Source organism: Vitis riparia, chromosome 18, assembly GCF_004353265.1.
Source record: "Vitis riparia cultivar Riparia Gloire de Montpellier isolate 1030 chromosome 18, EGFV_Vit.rip_1.0, whole genome shotgun sequence".
NCBI lineage: Eukaryota > Viridiplantae > Streptophyta > Magnoliopsida > Vitales > Vitaceae > Vitis > Vitis riparia.
In genome coordinates, this window is record NC_048448.1 from 11277638 (window position 1) to 11303804 (window position 26167).

At 35.0% G+C, this 26167-nt stretch overlaps 1 protein-coding gene across 4 annotated transcripts; it reads right to left on the reverse strand.

Moving 5' to 3' along the window:
* Window positions 1–1562: 1562 nt before the first annotated feature.
* Window positions 1563–24452, reverse strand: LOC117907112 (cyclin-T1-3-like). Of its 4 annotated transcripts, none has more exons than XR_004649945.1 (8): window positions 24339–24452; window positions 21132–21484; window positions 20242–20323; window positions 6370–6504; window positions 6105–6280; window positions 5850–6001; window positions 4087–4740; window positions 1563–2054 (listed from the first exon to the last, which is right to left on the reverse strand). XR_004649945.1 is itself a non-coding variant. In XM_034820498.1 (7 exons), exons 2-7 carry the CDS (start codon window positions 21359–21361, stop codon window positions 4184–4186), a joined length of 1332 nt encoding a protein of 443 aa, XP_034676389.1. In that variant the 5' UTR covers window positions 21362–21484; window positions 24339–24452; the 3' UTR covers window positions 3917–4183. The 4 variants fall into 4 exon arrangements, 2 of the variants coding, with proteins under 2 accessions (XP_034676389.1, XP_034676391.1); XR_004649946.1 differs by lacking the exon at window positions 1563–2054 and adding an exon at window positions 2068–2624; XM_034820498.1 differs by lacking the exon at window positions 1563–2054 and having other exon boundaries at window positions 3917–4740.
* Window positions 24453–26167: the final 1715 nt, after the last annotated feature.

Here is a 26167-nt window from a genome sequence, read left to right on the forward strand (position 1 = left end):
CATGGGATTTAAGCTCTTTTTTGTCTTGATCTAGAAGGTTCTCATAAGTGCACAACTCCACATTCTTACCTAACAAATCCCAGTTAGCACTTAGCATTTCAAAATTCAAACATTTGTTGTTTGTTTGTTTATTGTTTTCCTATGTTAGAAAATATCCAATCTGTTATACATTTTTCAATGAAGGTCAAAGAAAGAAAAAAAAAATTGAAGGAAGGTGTAAAAGGATAAAAATAAATAAATAAAAATTATTATTAGATTTCTATTTTTTTTTTATTATAACAAAATTAAAATACATTTTATTCAAGATAAAGAGACTAAAAATTACATTTAAAACCTTTAAAACTTTTTTGTACAAATAACATGTCATATAAGCATTTCTTTTATTTTTACAAAATAAAAGAAATAAATTATCAATAATTAATTGACCATGTTTTTAAAAAATTGACTAATATACCTTTATTAAAATAAATAAAATAATTTTATTAAAATAAAGATTTTATAAATGTTCAAAAATATTTGACTTTGCATGTGTAAAAATCATGCATATAAATTCTTTCATTTGCATGTCTTTTCTTTTTTACTTTCTTTCCTTGTTTTTAATCAATCAGTTAATTAGTTGTTAATAATTTATAGATTTTTTTTATATTAATGATATGTCTTTGAAATATTACATTTCATGGTATGCTTATTGATTTTTTTTAATTGTTTTTATTTATATTTATTTCTTAAAAACTGATTTAATTTTTAACATTATTATCAAATAAATAAATAATCAAAATGTACTACTAAAAAAAATTAAGAGTGTATTTGACAATAATTTTTAAAAATATTTTTAAACTTTTTAATCATAAATAGAAACGCGTGTTTCATAAAATTACTATCAAATAAATTCTAAATCAAATAAAAGAGTGGTTTAAAAAACAAAGTAGAAAAATAGAATATATGAAACAACAAACATGAGTTGATTTATATGTAAAAGATCCAATCAAAATGAACAAGAATTCTTATTAAATTTAACTTACATATTATGTGTTGGAAATGCATTAATTAATTATTAAGAATTTATTTGCTCATGTGAAATTTTACTTTTTATAAAATGATTTTTTTTTATTATCTAATAAAAGGTTAAAAAAACAATTTCTAAGGTTATGTTTGGTTGTAGGAAAGTATTAAAGAAAAGAAAAAAAATTATTAAGAAAGACGATTTTCTCATATTTGGTTATACCATAAAAAAAAAAATAAAAAAAAAGTTAAAAACTTATACATTTTTAAATTATCCAATCTTTATATTGATAAGTTAAAATAAATTAAATAAGGTTGAAAAGATAAATAAAAATAATTTATTATTTATTTTTTCTTGTCCTTTTCTTTTCCTCTACTTTTCTTTTTTATCTTCTTTCCCTTACATTTTCTCTCCAATTTTTTGTAAAATATATTTTCATCTTTTGGTATTTATTAAAAAAAGAAGTATAAAGTCAATCAATTTGCATCAAGCAGAGGCAACCATTGATCTTGCCAATCCACCTTAATAAACATATCCCACTAAAAACTCCATATTTTTCAGTTCAACATCAGTGATGCCTTTCCTCACATAAAAATACATACAATACAATATTGACAAGGAAGTATTTTAAGTGATATTCTTGGCAAAGCCCTTAAAAGGAGGTCTAAAGTTGCAGGAATTAAAGCTGTCTGAGAAGAAGACAAAGTATTGGAGGCCGAGAATATATGCTTTACCTTGCTTAGGGTATGAAATCCAACACTAGGGGCCATGCTCATCTTGCTTTCCATTCCCACTCAGCCATTAATATTACCTTATTCTTCCTGATTCCCTCACATTCCAATAAAATGTACAGGCCTTTGAGGAACTGCACCACCACCACCACCAGCACAACAGTGGCCATTGATCAGCATCCAACGATCCAGGTATCGCCACGCTTTGGTGTTTGTGTTCATATATCTATATCTGCAGGCATGCACGTCCACCATGGTTCTAGGTTTGCATGTTGGGTATGGGGATGAATTCCTTTTGCAGTGATGCATTCTCAGTTGCCCTCCAAGAACAGACCAAATTATCAGTCAATGTTATCGCCTTGAATGACTTTGGAAAAAGACTACTTTTACTGAGAATAAAGGGTTACATGCATTACATGTGTGATTCAACAATTGCCCAAATCTTTTAATCAACCCAACTTTTGTTTGGAAGGGAGTTGCAACTGTGGGTGTAGTTATGAAGAACAAGAGGGACGTTTGTGGGGTACAAGGATGAGATGTTATGAAGACCCTTTCCCTCTGGTGTGCTGCCCATTTTTTGTGGAAGTGAAATAAAGGGAGACTCCTGAATCATCACAACAGGAATGTGCGTGTGAGTGTGCGTGTGTATGTGTGTGTGTGTGTCGGTCGGTCCATCTCCAAAGTTCAAAAATATAAGACCGGCTTTTCTACAGTGATCAACTTTATAGTAGTGAAAAGAGGACATAAGATTTGATTGAAAGAGGACAAGATTCTTTTACAGATTAAAGAACAATATGTTATATGTTGCCCCATAAAACCTGGGCACGACACATGATGTTCCCATCCCAACCCATCCTCAAAGGCCCAATCCTTGCTCTCTGCCCTGACGCCTGTATTCGACAAATAAATTTACATGAAACAAGCAACACATGAGGTTAAATGCAGAGTCTTGTGTTGAAGACCAGGAGCATGCTCAAGTGTTTGGAAATGACATTAGTTATAAGAAGGAAATAGGAAAAATGAGAGTGGGGATTTAACTTATGAATGATTGAGACAGCGAGAGGGTGAGGCCAACTTGTAGGTTCAAATGCATGGGCATCAATTTGGGATTGCTCAGTACACACCCCTCCAATCAATGTGTTCCTTATTTTAGAGTCCAACTCCAACTTTAGGATATTCCATGAGCAGGTGTCATCACAAAGTATGGCTGCATTTTCAGTCTTAACCCCATATTAAATATGTCCATACTGATCCAAAACATACTAGAGGTTACTTGTCATTTTCAAATCAAAATCTTACACTTCTTAATCAGTCACTTTAAAAAAAATAAAATTGCATTCAATGTCCTTTTGAAACTTTTGGGGGAAAGAGTTTACTGCAATTGCTTCATCTCTAACAATCTAAATAAAAAACATCACTCTCTCTCTTCTTCTTTTTTTTTTTTTTTTTCCAGGAAAAAGAGAGACAACAATGATGTTTTAAATAAGTAAAGGAAGATGAAATCTGATTGATATCTAAGCAGTGAGTACCAGGAAAAAAGAAGGCATTTTAATTAGTGGAGTAAACTAAATAAAGCCATTTAAATGTAAAATCCACAGAGAAAGATGTACAGTTTGTAAAAAGAGAATGGAGAAACCAGAATAAAGTGAGTGTAGCAATGAAAGCACCAGAAAAGTGAAAGTTATTGAGTTCTTATGATTGTTTCTGAGGGCCCAAATCTTGCTTACATGGAAAATGGGAGTTCAGTGTCCTGGAAAGGAACTACTTCATTCAAGGGAGATAGCAAAGAAGAAATAATGGAGAGTTCAAAATAAAGAGTTAAATATGCAAATACATTTATTAAAGTAAACCTGTTCAAAAGAAAAAACCAGGGCTAGCAGAAAACCAACTTGCTGTATTTGACTATCCCTGGTTCTTGGTAGCTTATTGTCATATATTTTAAAGGGGTCATAGTTACTCAATCCTTCATAATCAATTTGCTTTCCAGATGACCTGTAGGGATCAAAATCCTGTTGTTTCTAGGCAGTGCCACCTGGATCAGATAGGAAAAAGGGGGAGTTGTTTTTTATGAAACCATTCTGTTGTGACCTACCTTTGCAATCATGTTTCTGGATTAATTTTTGACACCTTTCTATTAGAATCAAACTAACCATCATTGCATAATCAATATAGAACCCAAAAATGATCATAAACTTTAAGTCACTACATAATTTGCATGCATATATACACAAAAGCCCAACTATTTAAAATGCAGGACCTTCACTGTAATACAAATTACACTATATGATGAAATCAAGGCCAGACAACTAAAAAAATGACTTAGAATGGCATAGAATTAATACAAGTTCTTACCTAATTTGATGAATTCCATTTGTCAACCCATAGTTGTTCTGACATGAATAGGAGACAGAAATTTGTTCTGCAAGTATCATGAAACTAAAGTTCAAGTTCAAAAGCCTAACAACACCCTCCTCTGTTTCTTATGTGAATTGGCATATCCCTGCTCTCTTCCTTTCCGCAGATCACCATCTATATACACTTCACTATACATCTCATCACCTCTGGCTACTGTTGACCTCTTTGAAGCAGTAGAACATCTCCTTTCCAAAGGCTTCTCTTTATTTGGGTTTGCATTTATCTTACTGTATTTACCATGAACGGAAACAAACTTGTAACTTGAGTTCCTTTCAGATTCTCTTGTTCTTGAATGAATCTCGCCATCCCCATCCTCAACAACACTAGTTGCACTACTAGTGCCACTCGTCTGATGTTGAATCACTTCTTTCACAATGCAGTGACTGTCACTATAGGCCACATTCAGACTGCCCTTGGACACCAAAGGTTTCCCAACAGTACTGCCATGGCTGGATTCCCGAGCAGTGCATGGTTGTGGGTAATGGGACGTTGTGTTTCCAAGTACAACTGTAGGTTTAGTCATCCTAGCGTGTGTAGGAGATGGAGCCTGTGTTTTGTTCTCCAACAACTTGCGCATCTGTTGAATGACCTCTGAAAGAATTTATAAAGATCAATTAAGAAGGCATCCATGAGGAACAGAAGCACAACAATAAACACATACATACACACATGAACTAACTCTGACAAGGTGTTGAAAAAGAGATAATTGCATCTGAAATTTCAGAAATGTGGGAAAGATATTAGCTGCATTCAAAAGTTCCCCTAAACTAGCATGATAGGTTATCATTTTGGTTTTCAGGGAGTAAAAGTTGAAAAAATAAAGTTGCGACCAGCACATAAACCAAAATCGGGGAGTCACCCAAGCAGCCCATATACCATAACATACATCTCCACCAGGTATATAGCCATATATATAGCTTATATGACAATATATACCACTCAGGACACCAAATAGTTCTCCTAAGAAAAAGGAAAACAGTCGCTTCGATCATCATAAAGAAATATAGTCTATTGCTTCATATGACTGCTTGCCTTTTGTATCTCCAACCATTGTAAAACAATACATCTAGTGAAAATTATTAGATCGAGTTTTGACCATCTCAATCGAAAACCAATTGTTGTCCAGTGAGGGTAGACCTAACCTTTTATGACATTTAACATCACATCTCATAGGCCTGTTTTAAGAGTCATCATTTGGGTAAATTATCCTTGGGCTTATGAGCGGCATTGGCACACCCCAACAATCCCTCCCTCAACCTAATGCTCCCATGACTCGAACGTATGATCCTCAAATTTGACACAAGTTGTTAGATCAGTTTTTAACTATCTCATTTGAAAACCAATTGGTATCTTGTGAGGAGAAGCCAAACCTTTTATGGCATTTGACACCCCGTGGGCCTATTTTAAGAGTCATTATTTGGGTGACCCATCACATGCTTAAGAGTAGTATTATTACATCCCAACAAAAATGATTATAAGATCACATAATATTAGAAAATCCTCATGTCTCTTTAGGAGCCCCCTGCATGAAGACTGTGCCACCCATGCACCTTAAACCTTACTAAGAATTTGAAGAAGAAAATCCCATATCCCCATATTTCCTTGTAAAAGAAACTTTTAACTAACGACTTTACACTCATGACCATAAGACATATAAATCATGAAGCAAAAATTGGAATACAAGAGGTGTAGTTGCTGACCTTCTAATTGTTTAGGTGCAACATCAAACTGCAGCCACCAAACCTTTCCTTTTTCTGTAGGAAGTTTCACTTTGTGGAATTTGGCAGCAAGAAACAGTGAACCAGCTGCAATATAATGAGGTTTGTACTGCAAGCACAATGTTGTGCAAAGCCTACAGATCCATTCTTAGAAGAATTAAAAGCCTCAAAAGGCAGAGATTCAAACTTGGATCTAATGCTAGGCAATATATAGATAACTTTGCAAAGAAAGATTACCAGTCATTGATTAAATTCTGTGCTGCTTTCACAAGGTCATTATTTGAAATCCCCATTCTCTTTAAAGCATCAACAATTGGCTTGTAGGGGTGTTCGATGTTGAGATCAAAAGCAATGGTCCCCAGTAGAAGTCTCTCTCCAATTAATATTAATTCCTTCTGCTTATCAAAAACTTCCTATGTACATAAAGTTGCAGTAGGCAAGTGTGAGTGTGCAACCAGATGGGAAAAACAGGAACCAAGAAGCAAGGGCAATGAAACCGTACTCTCTGCTTGATTCTTTTCAGGGCAGGAGGATCACACCTATAAGTCATCTCATATGCCATAATAATAACATCCCTTAGCAAGCGGGGTGTTTCCTCTGCTTTACAAGCAAGAAACATGCTTACAGTTGCAATTATCTGCAAAAGGTTCACTGTGATATGAAAAAGGCATATAAAGTTGAAGAAATTGAGAATCACTCAAAAATTCATTCTATTGTATATGTTTACATAATTGGGTCCCTATTTAACATATACACAGGGAGCAAAATATGGAAAAAAAATAAAATAAAAAATATAATCACACAAATCACCACAATATCTGCCACAATTGGAGCCTCAATCTTTCCCACGATATCCTACAAATCACCATTCAAATCATACCGGATTTCCAAACTCCCCCTTAAGTTGGATCATAGATATTAATTATGTCCAACTTGCAAATGAAATCTTCAAAGCTTGATTTCTGTAACCCATTGGTGAATATATCTACCAATTGTTCCCTTGTAGGGATATAAGTCATGCAAATAGTCCCCTTCTCAATTTTTTCCTTTATAAAGTGTTTATCCGCTTCTATATGTTTGGTCTTGTCGTGCTGAACAGGATTATGAGAAATACTAATGACAGCTTTGTTGTCACAATAGAGCTTGATGGGGAGCTCTATTGTAATGTGTAGTTCTTCCAACAATTTCTGCAACCATAGTCCTTCACACATACCTTATGCAACTGCTCTGACTACTATACTCTGCTTCTTACTTCTCCATGTTACTAGATTCCCCCAGACATAGGTACAGTAGCCTATAGTAGGCCTTTTGTCATCTACTGATCCCGCCCAATCTGCATCTGTATATATCTCCACCTTCTTACTGTCACTCTTCTTAAAAAATAGTCCTCTCCTTGGAGAACACTTTAAGTATCTGAGGATCTTATACACTGCTTCCAGATGACTTTCCTTTGGTGAATGCATGTATTGGCTAACCACACTTACGACGAAAGCAATGTCTGGTCTAGTGTGAGAAAGGTAGATCAGTCTACCTACCAGTCGTTGATATCTCTCTCTATCCATGGGTTTTTCGTCGCTTTCCGTCATTTTTCTTGCCTTGATAGGGGTATCACTTGGCTTGCAACCAAGTATGTTAGTCTCAGTCAACAAGTCAAGTACATACTTTCTCTGGAAAATATTAATTCCCTTCCATGATCTGGCGACCTCCATTCCTAGGAAATACCGCATTTGACCCAGATTTTTTACCTCAAACTCTGTGGCTAAGCCTTCTTCAACCTCTCCACTTTTCCTGTGTCATCTCCAGTGAGAATGATGTCATCGACATACACAATTAGGATGGTCATCCTTCCATTGTTGGATTGTTTGAAGAACATAGTATGATCCGACTGTCCTTATTGGTATCCTTGGTTCTTAATCACCTTTGCAAATCTATCAAACCATGTTCTCGATGATTGCTTGAGACCATACAGAGATTTCTTCAATTTGCATACCCTGGTTTCTTCTTCTTCCTTACAAAACCCTGGTGGTAGTATCATAAACACTTCTTTTTCCAGCTCACCATTCAAAAAGGCATTGTTAATATCAAACTGATGGAGTGGCCAGTCGAGGTTTCCTGCCAAGGATAAAAGAACTCGTATAGTGTTCAGCTTTGCCACTGGTGCAAATGTCTCGGCATAGTTGATGTCATAGGCCTGAGTGAACCCCTTTGCAACCAGGCAGACTTTGTATCGTTCTACTGTGCCATCCGCCTTATATTTCACTGTGAATACCCATTTATAACCCACTGGTTTCTTCCCTCTTGGCAAAGTCATCACTTCCCAGGTCCCATTTTTTTCCAATGCCTTTATTTCTTCCATCACTGCCTTTTTCCATTTTGGAATCTCTAAGGCTTCTTGAATGTTTTTAGGAATCTAGATTCTATCAAGGTTAGTAGTAAAAGCACGACACTTCACAGAAAGAGCATTAAATGACACAAATTTCGAGATAGGATGGAGAGTATATGAACGAGGTTGTTTCCGAAGAGCAATGGGTAATAGGGTTCAAAATCTCAGTCGATACCGGTACGACTCGGCCGAGTCGTATCCGCCTTGACCATGGCCGGTACCGGAGTTGGATATTTTGTTAGCTTGTGAACAAACTTGGTTGAATTGAAGATAAATGAACATTCTCGAAGTGAATCCCATGGAAACGTTGAGACAACTCCAAGATCATGTTGAGACTAAGCTATTTAGGTAATTGGTAATGGAAAAAAAAAGGTAATATTGAAGTAGAAATGGTGGAGAAGATGAGAGGATCAAAACCCACGAAAATGAAAAATATAGATTACAGAGAGTAAGAACTATGCATCTTGGAGTCGCTGGCGAGGTCGAAGAAGCATGCCTGCTTGTTCGGATCCTCCAAGTTCCCGCTGGAGATGGAACTAAGTGACATGAGGAGGAGGCAGAGTCGCCAAACTCCAACACTGCTGTTATCAAAGGAGAACGATGGTGAGGTGGCTGATGGAAGTGGGAGAAGAGAGAAATGGGCCTGCGGAGAAGTTGGTTGAGAGGAGAAATGGGTATATTGAGAGAGAGATAGGTGTTTGACCGGTCAATGAGGGTTATGGGTATTTAACAGAGATGAGGATTTAGGTTTTAAATAATATGTATTTGTTTTTAAAGTAGATAATGAGTATTTAGTGGGGATTTGGGTTTTAAATAATTTGATGAAAATTATAATGATAGAAAATGAATAATGAATATTAGACTTATATCAAATAAATAGGAAATGAATATTTATATAAAAATTAAAATTAATGAATATGTCTTATAAGAAAAAATATATTTATTTTTTTAAAGATGAATCATGGTTTCATTTTTTTAATAATTAAAAGTATTTTTTTTAAAAGTCAAAATATTTAATTTAAAAAAAAATTATAAGAAAAAATTTACTTTTTATTATTTTCATATTCAATAAGAAACATTTATTATCAAGTGATTAAATTAAAATATTTTTAGAGATTTTTAATATTATTATAAATCATCCAAAAAGTGCTTTTATTATAATTTGAATAATTTTAATATAATAGAAGTTTATTTTATTAATTTTTCACTCTACTTATTTGTATTTAATTTTTTTAATAATTTTCATAATTTTTTAAAATTATTTTGAGCTCTTAAATTAGAATTTTTTGCTTATCACCCGACACCGATCCGAGATACCGAGACTGATGTGCCTCAGGGCCTCCCGAGTCAATGACCGATACCGCGACATTGAACTATGATGGGTAAGTCATCTGTTACCTGATCAGGATTGGAGCTAGACTCCCGAGGGGTTGGAACTATCATTGGTTCTAACTCTTTTAGTGCTTCGGAGATGAGTGTCTCATTGGACTTTGATTTTGGCCTCCTTAAGTAGACAAGTGTTTCCTTATTTGTCTGTAATTCTGTATCTCCTCCTGAGTTCAAGTGTTTTTTTGTATTAGGTGAAGGGGTAAATATAAGGCACGGAGTGGATTCAAACACAGCAACATCGAGGTACTCTAAGGTCAAGGGTAGTCTAACTTCACTCACGAACTCCCCCTGAAGCAAGTAGTAGGTGTCAAAATATTGTGTGAATGACCGAATACCTTGGCCTTAAGTTTTGTATATTATATATAGACTTTATAAGGATGCTATACATGGAAAGCAAATAAAAGCAAATAAATTCTAGCATGATTCTAGCCCTATATATGTAAACTATAATCTGTCAAATAATGTATGCTAACTGTACAGAATAATAAATGGAGAAATAAGGAAACAATTGTGGGTTAAAATAAGGAAAGAAGTGTGGGCTAAAATAAGGAAAGAAGTGTGGACAGCAAAGCTGTCCTTTGACAGCCCCTCTCAAATTGATGCAGGTTGATCAACAATCATCAATTTGCTACTTAGCAAGCAATGTCGATGACGAGGGAGAGCCTTGGTGAAGATATCAACAATTTGTAAGTCAGTGGAAATATGTGGAAAAGTGATAACCCGAGCTTCAAAGGCTTCACGGATAGAGTAACAGTCCACTTCAATATGCTTTGTGCGCTCATGATAGACAGGATTGGTCGTGATCTGAATAGCACTTGTATTATCGGCATGTAGAGGTGTAGGATCGTTCTCAAAAAAATCTAACTCCGCAAGCAAACCTCGAAGCCAAATGATTTCAGAACAAGCAAGAGACATCGCCCGGTACTTAGATTTCGTAGATAACTTAGAGACTTTGTCTTGCTTTTTACTTTTCACAAACATCTTAAACTAAAACTCCCAACTGAAATAGTTTTTGCCATTGAAACAAACAATAGAATATTCTCCAGACATTATGAAGACAGAAATAGCCTAGGAAACAAAAAAAAAAAAAAAAAAAAACATTGTCAAAGAGCCTAAATCTGATAACAAACCTCCAAATAATCGAAGATCTCCAAGAGCCTAGAAGTGAAGAAACCTAAAGAAAACTCTAAGATCACACCACAGATGTGTTGTTACAACCACCAGGAAAAAAAAAAGAACCCAAAAGCTGGGCTAGAGTCCGAGAGCCCCTAGGACTAAATCCGAGAGCCCCTATGGCTAAATCCGAGAGCCCTTAGGGCTAAATCCGAGAAAACCCAAAGAAAAACTAGAAAGCGTGTAATCTCTAGGTTTAGAACACAAGCTCTGATACCATATCAAAATATTGTGTGAATGGCCGAATACCTTGGCCTTAAGTTTTGTATATTATATATAGACTTTACAAGGATGCTATACATGAAAAGCAAATAAAAGCAAATAAATTCCAGCATGATTCTAGCCCTATATATGTAAACTATAATCTGTCAAATAATGTATGCTAACTGTACAGAATAATAAATGGAGAAATAAGGAAACAATTGTGGGCTAAAATAAGGAAAGAAGTGTGGACAGCAAAACTGTCCTTTGACAGTAGGGAGTATGCTCAAAGAATGACATCTAGGCTAACATATAGCTTCTATGAAATTGGGTCATAGCATTTGTAGTCCTTTTGTGTGGAAGAGTAGCCAAGAAAGACACATTTAAGTGCTCTAGGATCCAATTTGTTCCGCTTAGGTCCGTGAGTGTGGACAAACACAGTGGACCCAAAGACATGAAGTAGAAGATGTGCACCGAGTCTAGAATGAGGAAAAAACTCTTGGAATTTCTAAAGGGGTGTGACAAAAGATAAGACCTGACTAGGCATTCGGTTAATAAGGTATGTGGCTGTCAAAATGGAGTCAGCCCAAAATTGTAAGGGCATGTGAGAGGTAAACAACAAGGCACGAACAACTTCAAGAATATGTCAATTTTTCCGTTCTGCAACCCCATTTTGCTGAGGGGTGTCAACGCAAGAACTTTGATGGATAATACTATTTTCTTGTAGATAAGTGCTTAAGGAGTGATTGAAATACTCAGTACCATTATCAATACGAAGAATTTGAATTTTCGTGTGAAATTGAGTTTGTATCATAGAGTGAAAGTTCATGAAGACTGATCGAACCTCAGTTTTATCAGTCAACAAATATACCCAACACAGGCGAGTGTGATCATCAATAAAAGTAATAAACCATTTTTTATGGGTCCTATTAGGGGTAGGTAAGGGTCCCCATAAATCACTATGAATTAGAATAAATGGTATGGATGGTACGCCCGATGGTGTTTGGCAAGTTCACACACTTCACACTGAAAATCCAATGAAGCTTTATTTGAACATCATAGTGAAGGAAATAAATGTTTTAAGTACTAAAAACTAGGATGACCCATCCTTTTGTGCCATAACAAAAGTTCACTGTCCCTAGGACGAGATGCAGGATTACAAACAGTAAGAGGACACTATCCACGCACATCAGTTTCATCGAAGTAATATAGACCCTCACATTCCTTAGCACTGCCAATCATCTTCCCCAATGATAGGTCCTCAAAAACACAATGAGAGGGTAGAAATTTAGCTGAGTAATTAGATTGTTTGGTTAACTGGCTAATAAACAACAAATTGCAAGATAAATAGGTACATGTAGGACAGGATTGAGAGTAATAGACTTAGAAATACGAATACTCCCTTTGCCAGCAACTGAGGATAAAGTACCATCTGCAATTTTTACTTTTAAACTACCGGCACGGGGAGAGTATGTAGAAAATAAATGATGAGCATCAGTCATATGATCAGATGCACCAGAGTCAATAATCCAGGGAGTAATATGAGACATGGTGCTAAGTGCTGTCAGAAAGGTACCTTTGTGGGCCAAAGAACCAGATGACAGAGTAGTGGAAGATTGACCAGAGGCTTAGAAATTAGAAAAAAACTCATATAATTTTGCAAGTTAGTCGGAATTAAAACCCATACTAGAAGTTGACTGATGAATTTCTATGGGTGTTTTGTTTGCCTGGGTTTCGGTGGAGGTCTGATGACTATGGGCTTTATTGGGTTGTTTGGGTTTCCAATCCGCGGGCTTGCCATGTAAAGTCCAGTAAGTGTCTTTAGTGTGGCTCAATTTCTTACAATGCTCACAATAAGTCCTCTTGGATTGTCTTGGGCCTGATCCAAAGTGAGGCCCACCAAATCCAACATGAGGCCCATGGGTTACAAGGGCTGAAGCCTCGGGCCCAGACAAGAGATGTTCCCTCAACATCACTTTCCTTCTGCTTTCCTCTTATCACACCTTAGAGAAGACCTCTTGGATGGAGGGCAACGACCGACGACTAAGTACTTTGCTCCTGACGTCGTCAAGCTCGCGGTTCAGCCCCGCTAGAAACTCGAAGACCCTCTCGTTCTCCATCTTCTTCTTGAACCGCACACTATCACCCGTGCACTCCCATTCCTCTTCGCAGTTGAGATCGAGATCTTGCCATAAACCCAACATCTCGGTGTAGTATTCTGTGACTTCTCGATCTCCTTGCTTCATCTGCCAGAGCCGTGTCTTGAGTTTAAAGCTTTGGGAAGCATTCTCGGCATCGGAATATGTTTCCCGTATCGCATCCCACACATCCTTTGCCGTCGGGAGGAACATATAAGTTTTGCCAATGACTGGCTTCATGGAGTTAATCAAGCATAAGGTGATGAAGGAGTTTTCGGACCGCCATTTCTAAGATGCTGCTACATCGGTCGGAGGTGGTCGTCGAGTCTCGCCAGTAAGAAACCCTTACTTTCCCTTTCCATTAATAACAAGCTTGATTGCTTGCATCCACTTTTTGTAATTCTTACTGTTCAATTTTTCAATGATAAGATAGAGTGGAAAGTTGTCAAATGCACCGACCGAACCCATTAAGGAGTTTATCTCCGACTTTTTTTCATGGGTTGCCGATTGACTGGACTCATGACGTCTCATTTTTGGGCAGCCATGGATTGATTAGGATTTTAGAGCAAACCGTGCCCTGATACTATGAAGAAACTGAGAATCACTCAAAAATTCATTCTATTTTATATGTTTACATAATCGGGTCCCTATTTAACATATACATAGGGAGCAAAATATGGAAAAAAATACAAATATGGAAAAAATAAAATCACACAAATCACCACAATATCTGCCACAATTGGAGCCTTAATCTTTCCTACAATATTCTACAAATCACCATTCAAATCATACCGAATTTCCACAAAAGCATATCCATCTAAATAGAATCAAAATTTAATACTCAAGTCAACTTGAAAATACTAGTATTTCATCAAGCTCCAACCTCTTCGTACAACTATTGCATAAGCAAGTTGTGACTTGCCAATTAATCCTTTGAATCATCTAATCCAATCAATCTCAGCAATTTCAATGAAGGAAGATAAAATAATACAAGAGAACCACATTCTAAGGGTACCTGTTTTTGTTTGTTTATATGTGTATATATATACATACATGTTTATTTATTTATTGAACAGTTATGCTACCTTGAGTTATTAATATGAAAAAACATATATCAAGCCAGTTAAAATTAAATTTACACCACCTATAGATTGCAGTGGCTTCTTATTCCATATGTGTATTAGCCACCCCTTTCTTTCAATATAGAAAACAAAGTTGCATGTACCTCAACTATAAAACATGCAAACTTTCCTTGGACTCTCTTAAGTAAGTTCCAAAGAGAATGAAAATAGAGAATGGTTTTTGAATTATACTTGTCTATGTATTAAATATATTTACAGCCTATTTATAATGTTTACAAGGAAAAAAGAAAAGGAAATTATTCCACTTCAGACCTACAATTACTCCACTAAATCAGCTACTAATTATAGGAAATAAATACCAAGCCAACCATACAGAAAAAGAAACAATCCCAAATTAAATCCCAACTTATACAAACTGTACAATCAAGCAACTGCATGCATTCTCCAACACTCCCCTCAAGTTGGCGAGTAAAAGGTCTTCACTCTCAACTTGTTTGTGATAGATTGGAATGGTTGAGCTGCAGGTCCCTTAGGCAGTATGTTGGTTAACTGTCTTTTTGAGAATATATAGGGGGTGTATATCAACCCACCATCTGGTTTCTCTTTGGTAAAATGAAGATTGACTTTAACGTGCTTAATTCAGTTACATTGAACTGGATTATAGGCTATACCAAAACCCAACTTGTTATCTCTATCAAGTTTCGTAAAACCTTCCCAACTTATTCTAAGATTACTAAAAATAATTTTTATCCAGAGTCTATGTGCCATGGCTTGAAATTTTGCTTCAACACTCGACTTGGCAACCACAAAGTATTTCTTACTTCTCCAAGTTACCAAATTCCCTCCTAAGAATGTACATTAGCTAGATGTTAACAACTTAATGATGACTGATCATGCAGAATTAGCATCTCTATAAACCAAAAGTGTCATCCTCCTAGTTTTCTGAAACAAAATACCATTGTTAGGAGTTAACTTGAAGTATGTATCTGAGCAACTTGCCTCCATGTGTACATCATTGGGATTGTGCATAAATTAGCCCACCGTACTCATAGCATGTGCTATATCAGGTCTACTATGTGATAGGTAAATTAACTAACCATATGGGTGTATTTACCAACTTACACCCCAACAATTTGGTTTCTCGAAGGAGATTTAAAATATACATCTATTGTGATATCACAATTCCCTCATTTGACCGAGTAACTTCAATCCCTAGAAAGTATTTAGGTCTTCCTAGGTTTTAATTTCAAACTTTTTTTCCATCATCTCTTTTAATCTCCACATTTCTTCTAAATTATTTCCTATCACAATGATATCATCAACACAAATAATGAGAACTGACACAAAATATGGGATGAATAATAATAAGTTCTATCTATTAGATTGATTATACACATAGTTTATATAGGAGATTACAAGAGAAGAAATAGGAAACAAGAGATATAATAGGAAACTCACTTATTCCTAAATCATAAAACTATTTATTTATAGAAATAGGAAACTAACATAATAGGAAAATAATTTTCCTATTCTATTTACAGCTCAACAAGAACAGTTATTTTTCCATTCTTCGAATGTTTAACAAATAGTGTATGGTCCTCGTGGCTCTAGATATAATTCATGTTCTTCATTTGCTTTAGCAAACCTTCCAAACCAAGTTCTAAGGAACTGTTTAAGCCCATACAAAACCTTTTTCAACCCAACAGACCTTGTTCCACTTGAAATTTTATTCTAGACCAGCTGGTATCTCCATATAAACCCCATCCTCTAAATTCCCATAGAGGAATGCATTCTTTACATCAAACTGTTGCAAGAACCAATCAAAGTTAGTAACAAAGGATAGCAATGTATGAATAGTAATCATCTTTGCCATAGGAGCAAAGGTTTCTTGGTAATCTATCCTAAAAGTTTGAGTATATCCCTTAGCTACTAATCTTATTATGCCTTTCAAGTGTCTTATTTGCCTTGTACTTTACCATAAACACTAATTTATACTCAGCTTGTTTATTCCAAGAAGGATGATCATAGTCTCTCAAGTATCAATGCACTCATTTCCTCTTGCATTACCTTCCTCCAATCCTTAACGCCACTTGAACAATTTTGGGCATGTTGGTGGTTTTAAAATCGGTAACAAATAGGTAAATGAAGATCATCAAACACATTAGAACTTGACTCAAGTTGAGTTTCAGTTCCTTCTTCTGAGATGACAATTGGAGCAACACTTCGAGATTCAAGAGAATATTGCATTCTCCTAGAGTAAACCTTGAACTGTGTGTAGCATATCTCTCTTGTTCTCTCCTTTAGACGACATAATCAAGAATAATAGATTTAGGAACCGCAAGTTCAAAATTAGTGAGTTTAGGTGAGTCTTACAAATGAATTAAGGAATGACTCTAAGAGCTTAGGATAAAAACAAACACTGGTTTGAAGTCAGACCCATGGGCAATTTTAATATAGTAGACAAACAAACTTAGAAAAAAACTTCTTACCTTCTACAAATGGCTCCTGCTAAAGATAAGGTTGAAAAAAAAATGACTAATTTTCATAAAGGTAACATCTATAGACATGAAAATTTTCTTGAAAGTCGGATGATAGCATTTATATCCTTTTTTAATACACACTTTGGGGCTCTAGGATCAAGTTTTGTTCTTTAGTGAGCATGAATATGAATGAAGGCTACACAACCAAAAATTCTAGGAGGTATACAACTATAGCCATCAAATTAGGGATAGAACTTACAAAGTTAACTCATGGGTGATTGGAAGTCAAGAACTTGAGAGGGTAATTTGTTAATAAGATAACCCCTAATAGGTGATTGGAAGTCAAAAACTTGAAAGGGTAATTTGTTTATAAGATAAGTAATGGTAAGGATAACTTTCCCGCGACAGGTTTTGGGAACATTCATTTGGAAAATCAAGGCTCTAGTGATTTCAACCAGATGTTTGTTTTTTCTCTTTGCTATATCATTATGTTGTGGGGTATCACTACAAGAAGATTGGTGAAAAATGCTTTCTTGTTGTAAGTATGGTGATAGATGTTGGTTAAAGCATTCCCTCCCACTATTAGGTCTCGAGGTTTAGATTTTCTTAATTAAATTGGGTACTCATCATTTTATGATAAACATGAAACATAGTACTAACATTCAAATTTTGTTTCATAAGGTAAACCTAATTAACTCTCATACAATTTTCAATAAAAGGTATTAACCACCTTACCTTGGAAATGCTTTGGACCTTTGTATGCCATCAAACATCATTGTGAATTAAATTGAAACAAATAGAACTAAGGAAAAGATAGTCGAAGGTGCTTATCAAGTTCACAGACATCACAATAGAAATTTTGAATGTCTAATTTTTTAAACACACTAGGAAACATCTTGTTTAATAAGGTAAATGGTGGATGACAAAGGCGAAGATGGAATAACCAAACTTTAGTTTTATTGGACTAGGAGAGAGGCACGAGCCTATTGTACCACCTTTAGCTTCAAGCAAAATACTGTCCATCTTTCTCTTTAGCACACTCAATCATCTTCCAAATACAAAATTCCTGAAAAGTACACTCAGAAGGTGTGAAATGCACATGGCAATTCAGATTCGTGGCGATTCTAGAAATGAAAAAGTTAATAGAGAGCTTAGAACAATGCAAAACATTTTTAGACAGAAATATTTCCTCAACCAGCTATGGTGACAAAGTTTTCATTTGCATTTTTGATTTTTTGACTTCTCAAGCATGAGTTGTAGGTTAGGAGGCATCTGAAAGAATTAGTCATATGGTCCAAAGGTCCTAAGTCATAATCTAAGGGCTTGAAAACCGTTCTTTTAAGACATTTAGGGTGAGAAGATGCTTACCTATTTGAGCATAACATGTTGTCCCCCTTGGCTTCTCAAGTTATGATATGAATTGCTTTAATTTTTGACATCTTCACTCAATTCTCCCACTAAGCTGACATTATTGTATGAGAGTTTTTCATCAATGTTAGCAAGATTAACTTGACATTTGTACCTGTGGTTTCCTTCTCAGCCTCCATTTTCTCTTCCAAAAACATTTGGAGGCTTTCCATGGAGTTAGTAACATGACTCTTGTATGTTTCAGCTTCCAGTAGTAAATACACCAGTGAGAGTCCTTGTCACTAGACCTTCTGCCCTTATTCCTTCTAATGTCTGTAGCCTAGGCAGCAGTAGCAATACTAGTGGTCTGGCCAGTAGCAACGACAACGATTTCAATTAGGCAGTGACTAATATTGATCCATCTGTAAGGTTTTGATCTAACACAATGCCTTTTTATCTCTTTTTCCCTTCTAACAATTGCAAAAGTTTCCCTTAAGGGATGAAGAGTTTCTTTACTAAGAATTTGGATTATAATTTAATCAAAATCATCATATAAACTAACCAAGAAATAAAAACTCTCTCCCTTTCAATGAACTCTTAATATATTATTGTATCTTTACTGCACTCCATTTTTAAATTCTGATATGCATTTAATCCAAGCCATAAATATCATATAACATTGTAATATTCAAGCACTGAAAATTATCTTGTTTGGTATCATGAATTCTAATCTGTACTTCATGAATTTGACCAGCATCTCTAACCTTTGAATAATTTTGACGACTTCTCAAATCTACCTTGTAGAGAGGAACATACAAGTTATGTTGATCCCTAGTTGCATTGAGTTCTATAATCAGAATATTATTAGAAAATCCTAGTCATCCAAAGCATTGAATTTTGGGTCATTCTTTCGTATCTTTGGCCCAAGTAAATGACTCAATTTTCCTTTTCCTTTCAGGTAAGTTTTTTCCAATTGTGACCACTCTGGGTAATTGCCTCCATTTAGTTTAAATGTGGTTGAAATACTCCGGAATTCTTCTGGTTTTGAGTGTTTATATTTGTTTGGGAAGTGGTGGAAGAGATAGGAGATTGTTCTGTCATATTGAGAAAACCGGAAATAGGATGGGATTACTGTAATGAGGAGGGCAAAATTTGGGTGTTTTTTTCCCCTTTATAGGGGTGGGGGGCTGGGACTTAGTTGTACAACCAAATCCACACCAAGAAAGGAAACACACACTAGAAAAAAGCAGCCACTGAAAAATAGGTTTCGAACCAATGCCGACAATGAAGGCTGGAAGGACCTAACAATTCCAACAATTAATGCTGGAAAAAATTAGGACTAATGCCAGCAATTGGGCCAGTCGATGGAAGGAAAAAAGGCTACTAAGCATAAGACTCGATACCATGAAAACAGAGAAAGATTTCTAAATAATACTTGTGTATTCACTGAATATATTTACAACCTACTTATAATGTCTATAATGAGAAAAAGAAAAAGAAATTATTCTATTCTAGGCCTAAAATTACTCCACTAAATCAGTTAGCCACTAATTATAGGAAACAAATACCAAGTCAACTAATTTAATCCAAAATTAAATTTCAATCTATACAGGTTGTATAATCCAACAATTACTGCACGGATTCTCCAATAGAAACATAACTACACTAGCTACCAACTGAATATTACGAGAAAAACATGGTAACCAAACTCCAACAAAAATGTCCACAATTTTACATTGAAGTAAATATGAACTCCCGACTTACCATTTCTACAACATTATTTTAACAGGCAAGAGTTGAATATGATGCTCTCTTAACAAAGCTTCCTAATGCCTAATATCATTAAAAAAACCAACATGGCAACATAAATGCATTAGAAGCTACCATTCATCTCCCAATATCAAGCTAATATTTCTTAAAATATGGGCCCTAATATTTAATAGAAAAGCAATCTCACCATGAAAATGTCAAATTTACAATGAGTCAGTGACCAATATTTTTAGAATCAAACATAATCATGTTCCACAGATTGTGACCCAATTATAAATGTAAGACTATGACGCATAGACTAAGAAGCATAGTTCATGAATGTTAATTCCACCAAGAATCTTTCAAATTAGTGGTCCTTTAGACAATGGGGAATAGGGAAGAAAGCATAAGAAGATGGATTATGAAGCGTACCTGCCAATCATTTTTTGCAAGAGACTGACGCAGATAAAAGCGATGGCACAACATCAGTGCAGTTGCTATTGCCACCTGGGGCCTGAAATATTGAACATCAATAATCACCACCTCTGTTACACAACAGTATCTTAAGAACTTCTTGATATAGAATTAAGGTGGGATGTGAAAAAAAATAAAACCTGGCAGAAAGGAGTATGCTCCCAAGAGCAAATAAAACATGATCAAGACAGAAAGATCACACTCAATAGCACTCAGCTTTGAAAGAATACTCACAGAGACATTCTGAAAGGTACATCATCTGAGATAATTAAAGGGGTTTTAAAGAAGTTAGATTGACATTTTTAAAATGATGACTCTTAAAATTAGTGGGTCAAAAGGAGACTTGTGCATCCAATTGCATATAGCTAGGCTGGATCTTAGATGATAATTGATGGAACAGTTGGAGATGCCAAACAAGTTGAAGGTAAACAAAGGCCTGTATCATTTAATCATACATGAACTAGTGGATAGCTCTAAGGTATCTAATCAAAACAACCACTACACACTACCAAGGAGTAAAAAAGTTAATAGAAATCAAGAAACAGATGGCAAAAGGAAACACTTTAGACAAAACTACAACCGCACACGCTTTTTTGAAGTGGTAAACAGGTACTGTGAGACATGTTTTCAATCTTAGGTGGGGACTTGAACCCAGATTCACAAAACAATCTCCAAACTCGAGTTTTAACATCAAAGCTAGTAGGCATCTTTCACAAACTAAAACAATGTGAACACAAGATGAAGAGAGTCAACCTTGTCAACCTTACAATCACAAAAAAACCTCAGATTTCTAGCACTACAAGATCTCACATACTGGCATGAATGGTCAAATCATAACTGCAGCTTACACTTTAAGCTTCATGCCAAGTTCCCAAAGAAATGAACAATACAACTTCCGTAACTGTGCTTCCTTCTTAGGGTCAATGCCATCCTTCCGAGATGGAGAATGATGTTCTATTTCTTGTATACTGAAGTACCACTTACGTGCAGAGCACTGAGGCTCTTCTGGCATGTACAAGCTAATTGCATCTCTTGCAATTCCATGCTGAGAAGGATTTCTTCGTAACTGTTCAGACATGGTCACCTTCTATTCCCAAGGAAACAAAAGGGAATTGTGAACCTAAAATACAACTGTCGAAGCCCTGTTTATTTAGCAGCTCTCTCTCTCTCCCTCTCTCTCTCTCTAGGGCAGACTAATTTCCTGCAGGGAGAAAAAAAAACTAATAAGATATCATTGATATATTGATCATGCACATAAAAAGCTAGGAACAAGATTGTTTTCAGAGACAAAAAGGAAAAAAACAAAAAGAAAAAAACCAAAAAAAAGGGACAGCACCTCTACTGGCTATATTGATTATTGTATGCTAAAAAACAGTAATAGAATGGACCAAACAAAGACCACATATATGTAAATAACAACTTAAAGCAGACCAAAATTTCTTATCACTGATCCTTCCCAGGGAAATTTGTTGGTTTAGATGACAAGAACAATTCATGTACTTCCCAAGCAGTTAAACCACCAAACAGGTTCTCCCAGAACAAATAACCTGCAAGATTTCTCGGATAAGAATCCCTTAGTTAAATCTTTCTATAAGAAAGTTTGAAAAGGATAGCGGATGATTTTGCAAATAGAGATCTGGGGCCGTGTGATTCCTACAAATGTGGTATTCTTTGTTCATGCTGCAGCTAGGACTAGACTATTAACTATCAACAAATTAGTCAAAAGATGGTGAACCATCCGAAATTGGTATTGCATCTGAAATTGGACATTGAAACTGGAGGTCATTCACTGAATCATTGCTTGGAAGCTTATCTCTTGTCAACCCTTGTTCTTTCTATTTTTGGAGTTCTTGATGGAAATGGAAGGTAAGCCACAGGAACGGTAAAATATCAACCAATTAAGGGAAGAGTAAAGCAGACAGAGAGGGAAAGGTGTGGGAGTTGGCGGTGGTCCCAAGTGGGACAAAGCACTTAAGAGCACTTAGAAAAGAACCCTCAATGATGGGCTTAGGAGCTCCTAAAGATGGTTGAATTTCTAAACACACCAAGGGCTCTTAATGTAGATGCTCAAGATTGCACCCATTTGTTGGAAATGCATAACCAAGTGCATTGCCTTTGTTGATTGTCAGGCCAAAAAGGTCAGGCCTGTGAAAGCTGTTCCAATTAATGAGAATCCTGTTAGGCCTACAAGCTTAGGAGGCCTAAACTTGCCATAGATCAACACTTGACCCAACATTATGCATGAGGAGGTAACACACCTTTTCATCGTGATGGGTCTCGCCTCCTCTTAATTCGGTTGATACAAGCCCAATACATGTACATTCTATCTCACCTTGATGTGAGTCTAGTTCCATCTACCAAATCAAGACCCTTGCCTAGTCTCAAGTATCCAATAGTAAGATCGCTAAGTCCACCATTGATGTGCACCAAGTACACGTAGGATCCCTCAAACTTGGCTCTTGATTTGAATGGACATAATAACATCAAGGTGTCCTGTCCCAAAAGATGTCCTCAATGTGGACACAATTGGAGTGGCCATGGAGTAGAATGAACAATGACAGACCATCTTTGCATTGAAAAAGCAGTACATTCACAGTATTTTCAAAGCACATTGGGTGCAGGGGAATGTATGTTGTGGTTTACATCATCACACCCACATTATTCACTAAGAAGTAAGGTCCATGCTACCTCTGAAGGATCAGATTCACGCTACCACTGAAGGGTTGAGTCCATACCTCCCTTAAGAGATCACTTCTAGAAATCAAGGGGGAATGGCATCCTTCCTTTTGTCATTTATGGAAAAAAATAAGTAACATCTCATGGACAAGTTATCTCCTATCTGTAGATAATAGGGAAAATTACTTCAGGATCTGTCATAGGCAAGTTTCCATGTTGCATGGGCAACTATCCAAATGGGTAGGTAGCTATGCCAAGTTCAACTTTCAGCTTAACATGGTGTATTGGAGATAATGATGCAAAGCAAGTATGAAACATTGCAATGTGCACAAAATCATGTAAATGGATAACTATTCAGTACACATGGCACTGGACCATTGGCCATGTAGCAATGTATTCTGGGCAATTCAACAAGAAGTTCAATGTGTTGCATTGCAACACATGGCACAGGATGATAGGTCCATGTGGAGCATATGAAATCGGAGATCAACAGCTCTCTAGGTTATCTTCGAAAACTCGAGACAAATGTTGGCAGATTGAAAAGGCAGGTTCATGGGGAGAGTGAAGAGAAAGATGTGGCCTGTAGTCATGATAAGCATTTTGGGAGGGAGCAGTGGAAAGAGCACAATAGAAGAACGTTGAGAGCCTAGAAAATATCATATGAAAGGTTAAACAAATGTCTTTGCACTCCTTTTTTTCTATGGTCATTATATCAACTTCAGATCACAAGGCTCTTGTTGGATTTCATAAAAAATATAAAAGGAGTTTGAGTTGTAGTTCCCTGTGCAAAGCTATTTTTCTTCTATTTTCTTCAGCTTCAGGCTGGATATGATGTTTCCCCTTTTTTGTTTTCTTTGGGGGATTCATTTACTTGGGATGTACTAGGGTTTGTATGCTTTTTCTGCATTACAATAATATTATCCTTATCAAGATTTATAAAGATTCCCAGAAATTTTCTGCAGTTACTAAAAGCAGCCAGGTTGATTTCCCCTGTTTGTGATAAATGTACCAAGAATTCAAAATTTTCACATTATCTGACAAAAAATTCTAAAAAACAGAGAAAATAAAATTACATATGCCTATAAGGGCAAGGTAGTCTCTCTTTTCCATATCCTTAGCCATACATGGTAAGTATTTTAAGGTTTTCCAAACATAGAATCGGAGCTAAAACAACGAGCCCCCACAAATCAAGCATGAAATCAACACAGAGATCGACGATTCACACAAAATAAACGAAATTAATCATTTTAAAGTAAAATTCCATCAATTTGCTCGAACGTATCAAAATTCCGGAAGAAAACCAACTCAATACTCCCTGTATTTGCCAAAAATATGCACCGGAAGAAAGCAAAAAGAACATCAACCCAAAATTCACTTACTTGAAGTAGATTTCTCGTAAACCAGGCACAGCGTAATAGAAGAAACGAAGACTCAGACACGTGGGGTTAAACCTTGAGAGAAAACCCTAAGCTGAAGCTACCGTTAACAACTTATAATTCAGTTGACGACTTGAAGTTGACTCCCTCTTGCATATTTGTGCTTCTACAACTCTGCATGTTTCTACGCGCAAACGTACCGCGTACAAAGTCCACGTCTAACGGTCTGGGCCGAGCCCAGCCCGACCGGCCCGAACTGTATCATATGGATTCAGCTGACTTTGGGCCGGTCCAATTTGGAATTATTATAATCACAAACAATCCTGTAAGCCAAGCGACAAACAAATGGTAAGCCTGCAACTCGATCCAATCATATTTTTTTCTGGCTTCAATAATTTAATTTGCAATTTAGGTACTTTTTGGTAAATCTTAATACTTATTACTTAATAACTTTAAGATAAATTATACTTAAGTTGTTGACTTAAAACTTATTACTTAATTCTTATTTTAAATATTAAAATTGTTTGATAAAATTAACTTAAAATTTATTTTAAATCATCATATTAATATATTTATCCTTATAAATTATAAATAGGGTAAAGAATGTTGAGTAGCAATGATCATGAAGTAGTAAAAGAAATGAAGATGTAAACTTAAAAATAATTTAATTGTTTTTATTTATTATTTAAAATTGTTTTAATTTTAAATAATACTATTAAGTTATTTTATCAAACATACTTAATTTACTTAATGACTTAAATTAAATTATTAAATCACTTTAAGTTATTAAATTAGTTTACCCTTTTTGTTTTAATTTTGAAAAATATTTTTGTGATTAAGTTAAAGAATAGTTATAATTCCTTCAAGTTTTACTAGAATGGCATTAAAGAGTCATTATTTCTTTTAATTGGAATGGGTTATGTAAATTATTAATTATGGACTCAAAATTTTTTCCTTTTTTTTAGCAATTAGAAAAGGTAATTTTGTGATATGTATATCTTCAATGACATATAATTTCTTAAGGTAGCATATATAATGAAATATATTATACTTATATTTAGTTTATAAAATAAATTAAAAAATGAAATGGAGTATACATTATTATTCAATGTTTAATATTTTTTTAAAATAAAAATTATATTGCATTTCAATATTTGTTATTAAAAAAATTGAAATATGTATATATATATATATATATAACAAAATTTAATATTTTTAATTAAAAATTTTATTTTACAAAATAATTAATATAAAAAATTGATAAAAGAAATAAATTAATGATATATGGAATATGTATATTGTATATCTTATTTTAGGATCAATATGTGGCATGTAGAAATAATATACAAAAAATAAATAAATAAAATGGATAATACATCTTATCATATATTTAATTGAAACAAAGTGAAACAAAAGTTAAAATACTGAAACAAATTTTGAAAACGGAGATGATATGTGAAGTTTATCTTGTTTTCCATTCTTATTGAATTAAATAACAACGAGGTTGTTCTATATTCTAACAACTAACAATCTAAGGTGGTGTTTGTTTTTTTACTTAATTCTAAATAGAACCTTAATGCTTAATAGTGTTAAATATTAGGTTGTTTGTTTTTGTAGTATTTTATTTCTATTAAGTATTAAAAAGTAAAAAAACCAATATGTTATTTTTTCTATTTAGAAAAAGTTACATATTTTGGCTTTTTCTATTTAGTAAAAAGTTTATAATAAGTCATGAAAAAGTAGAAAAACAAACAACCTAAATTCTAAAACTAAATTGCTTTCAGCAAAAAACCAAAAAAACAAACACCACCTAAGTGTTACAACAACCCTAA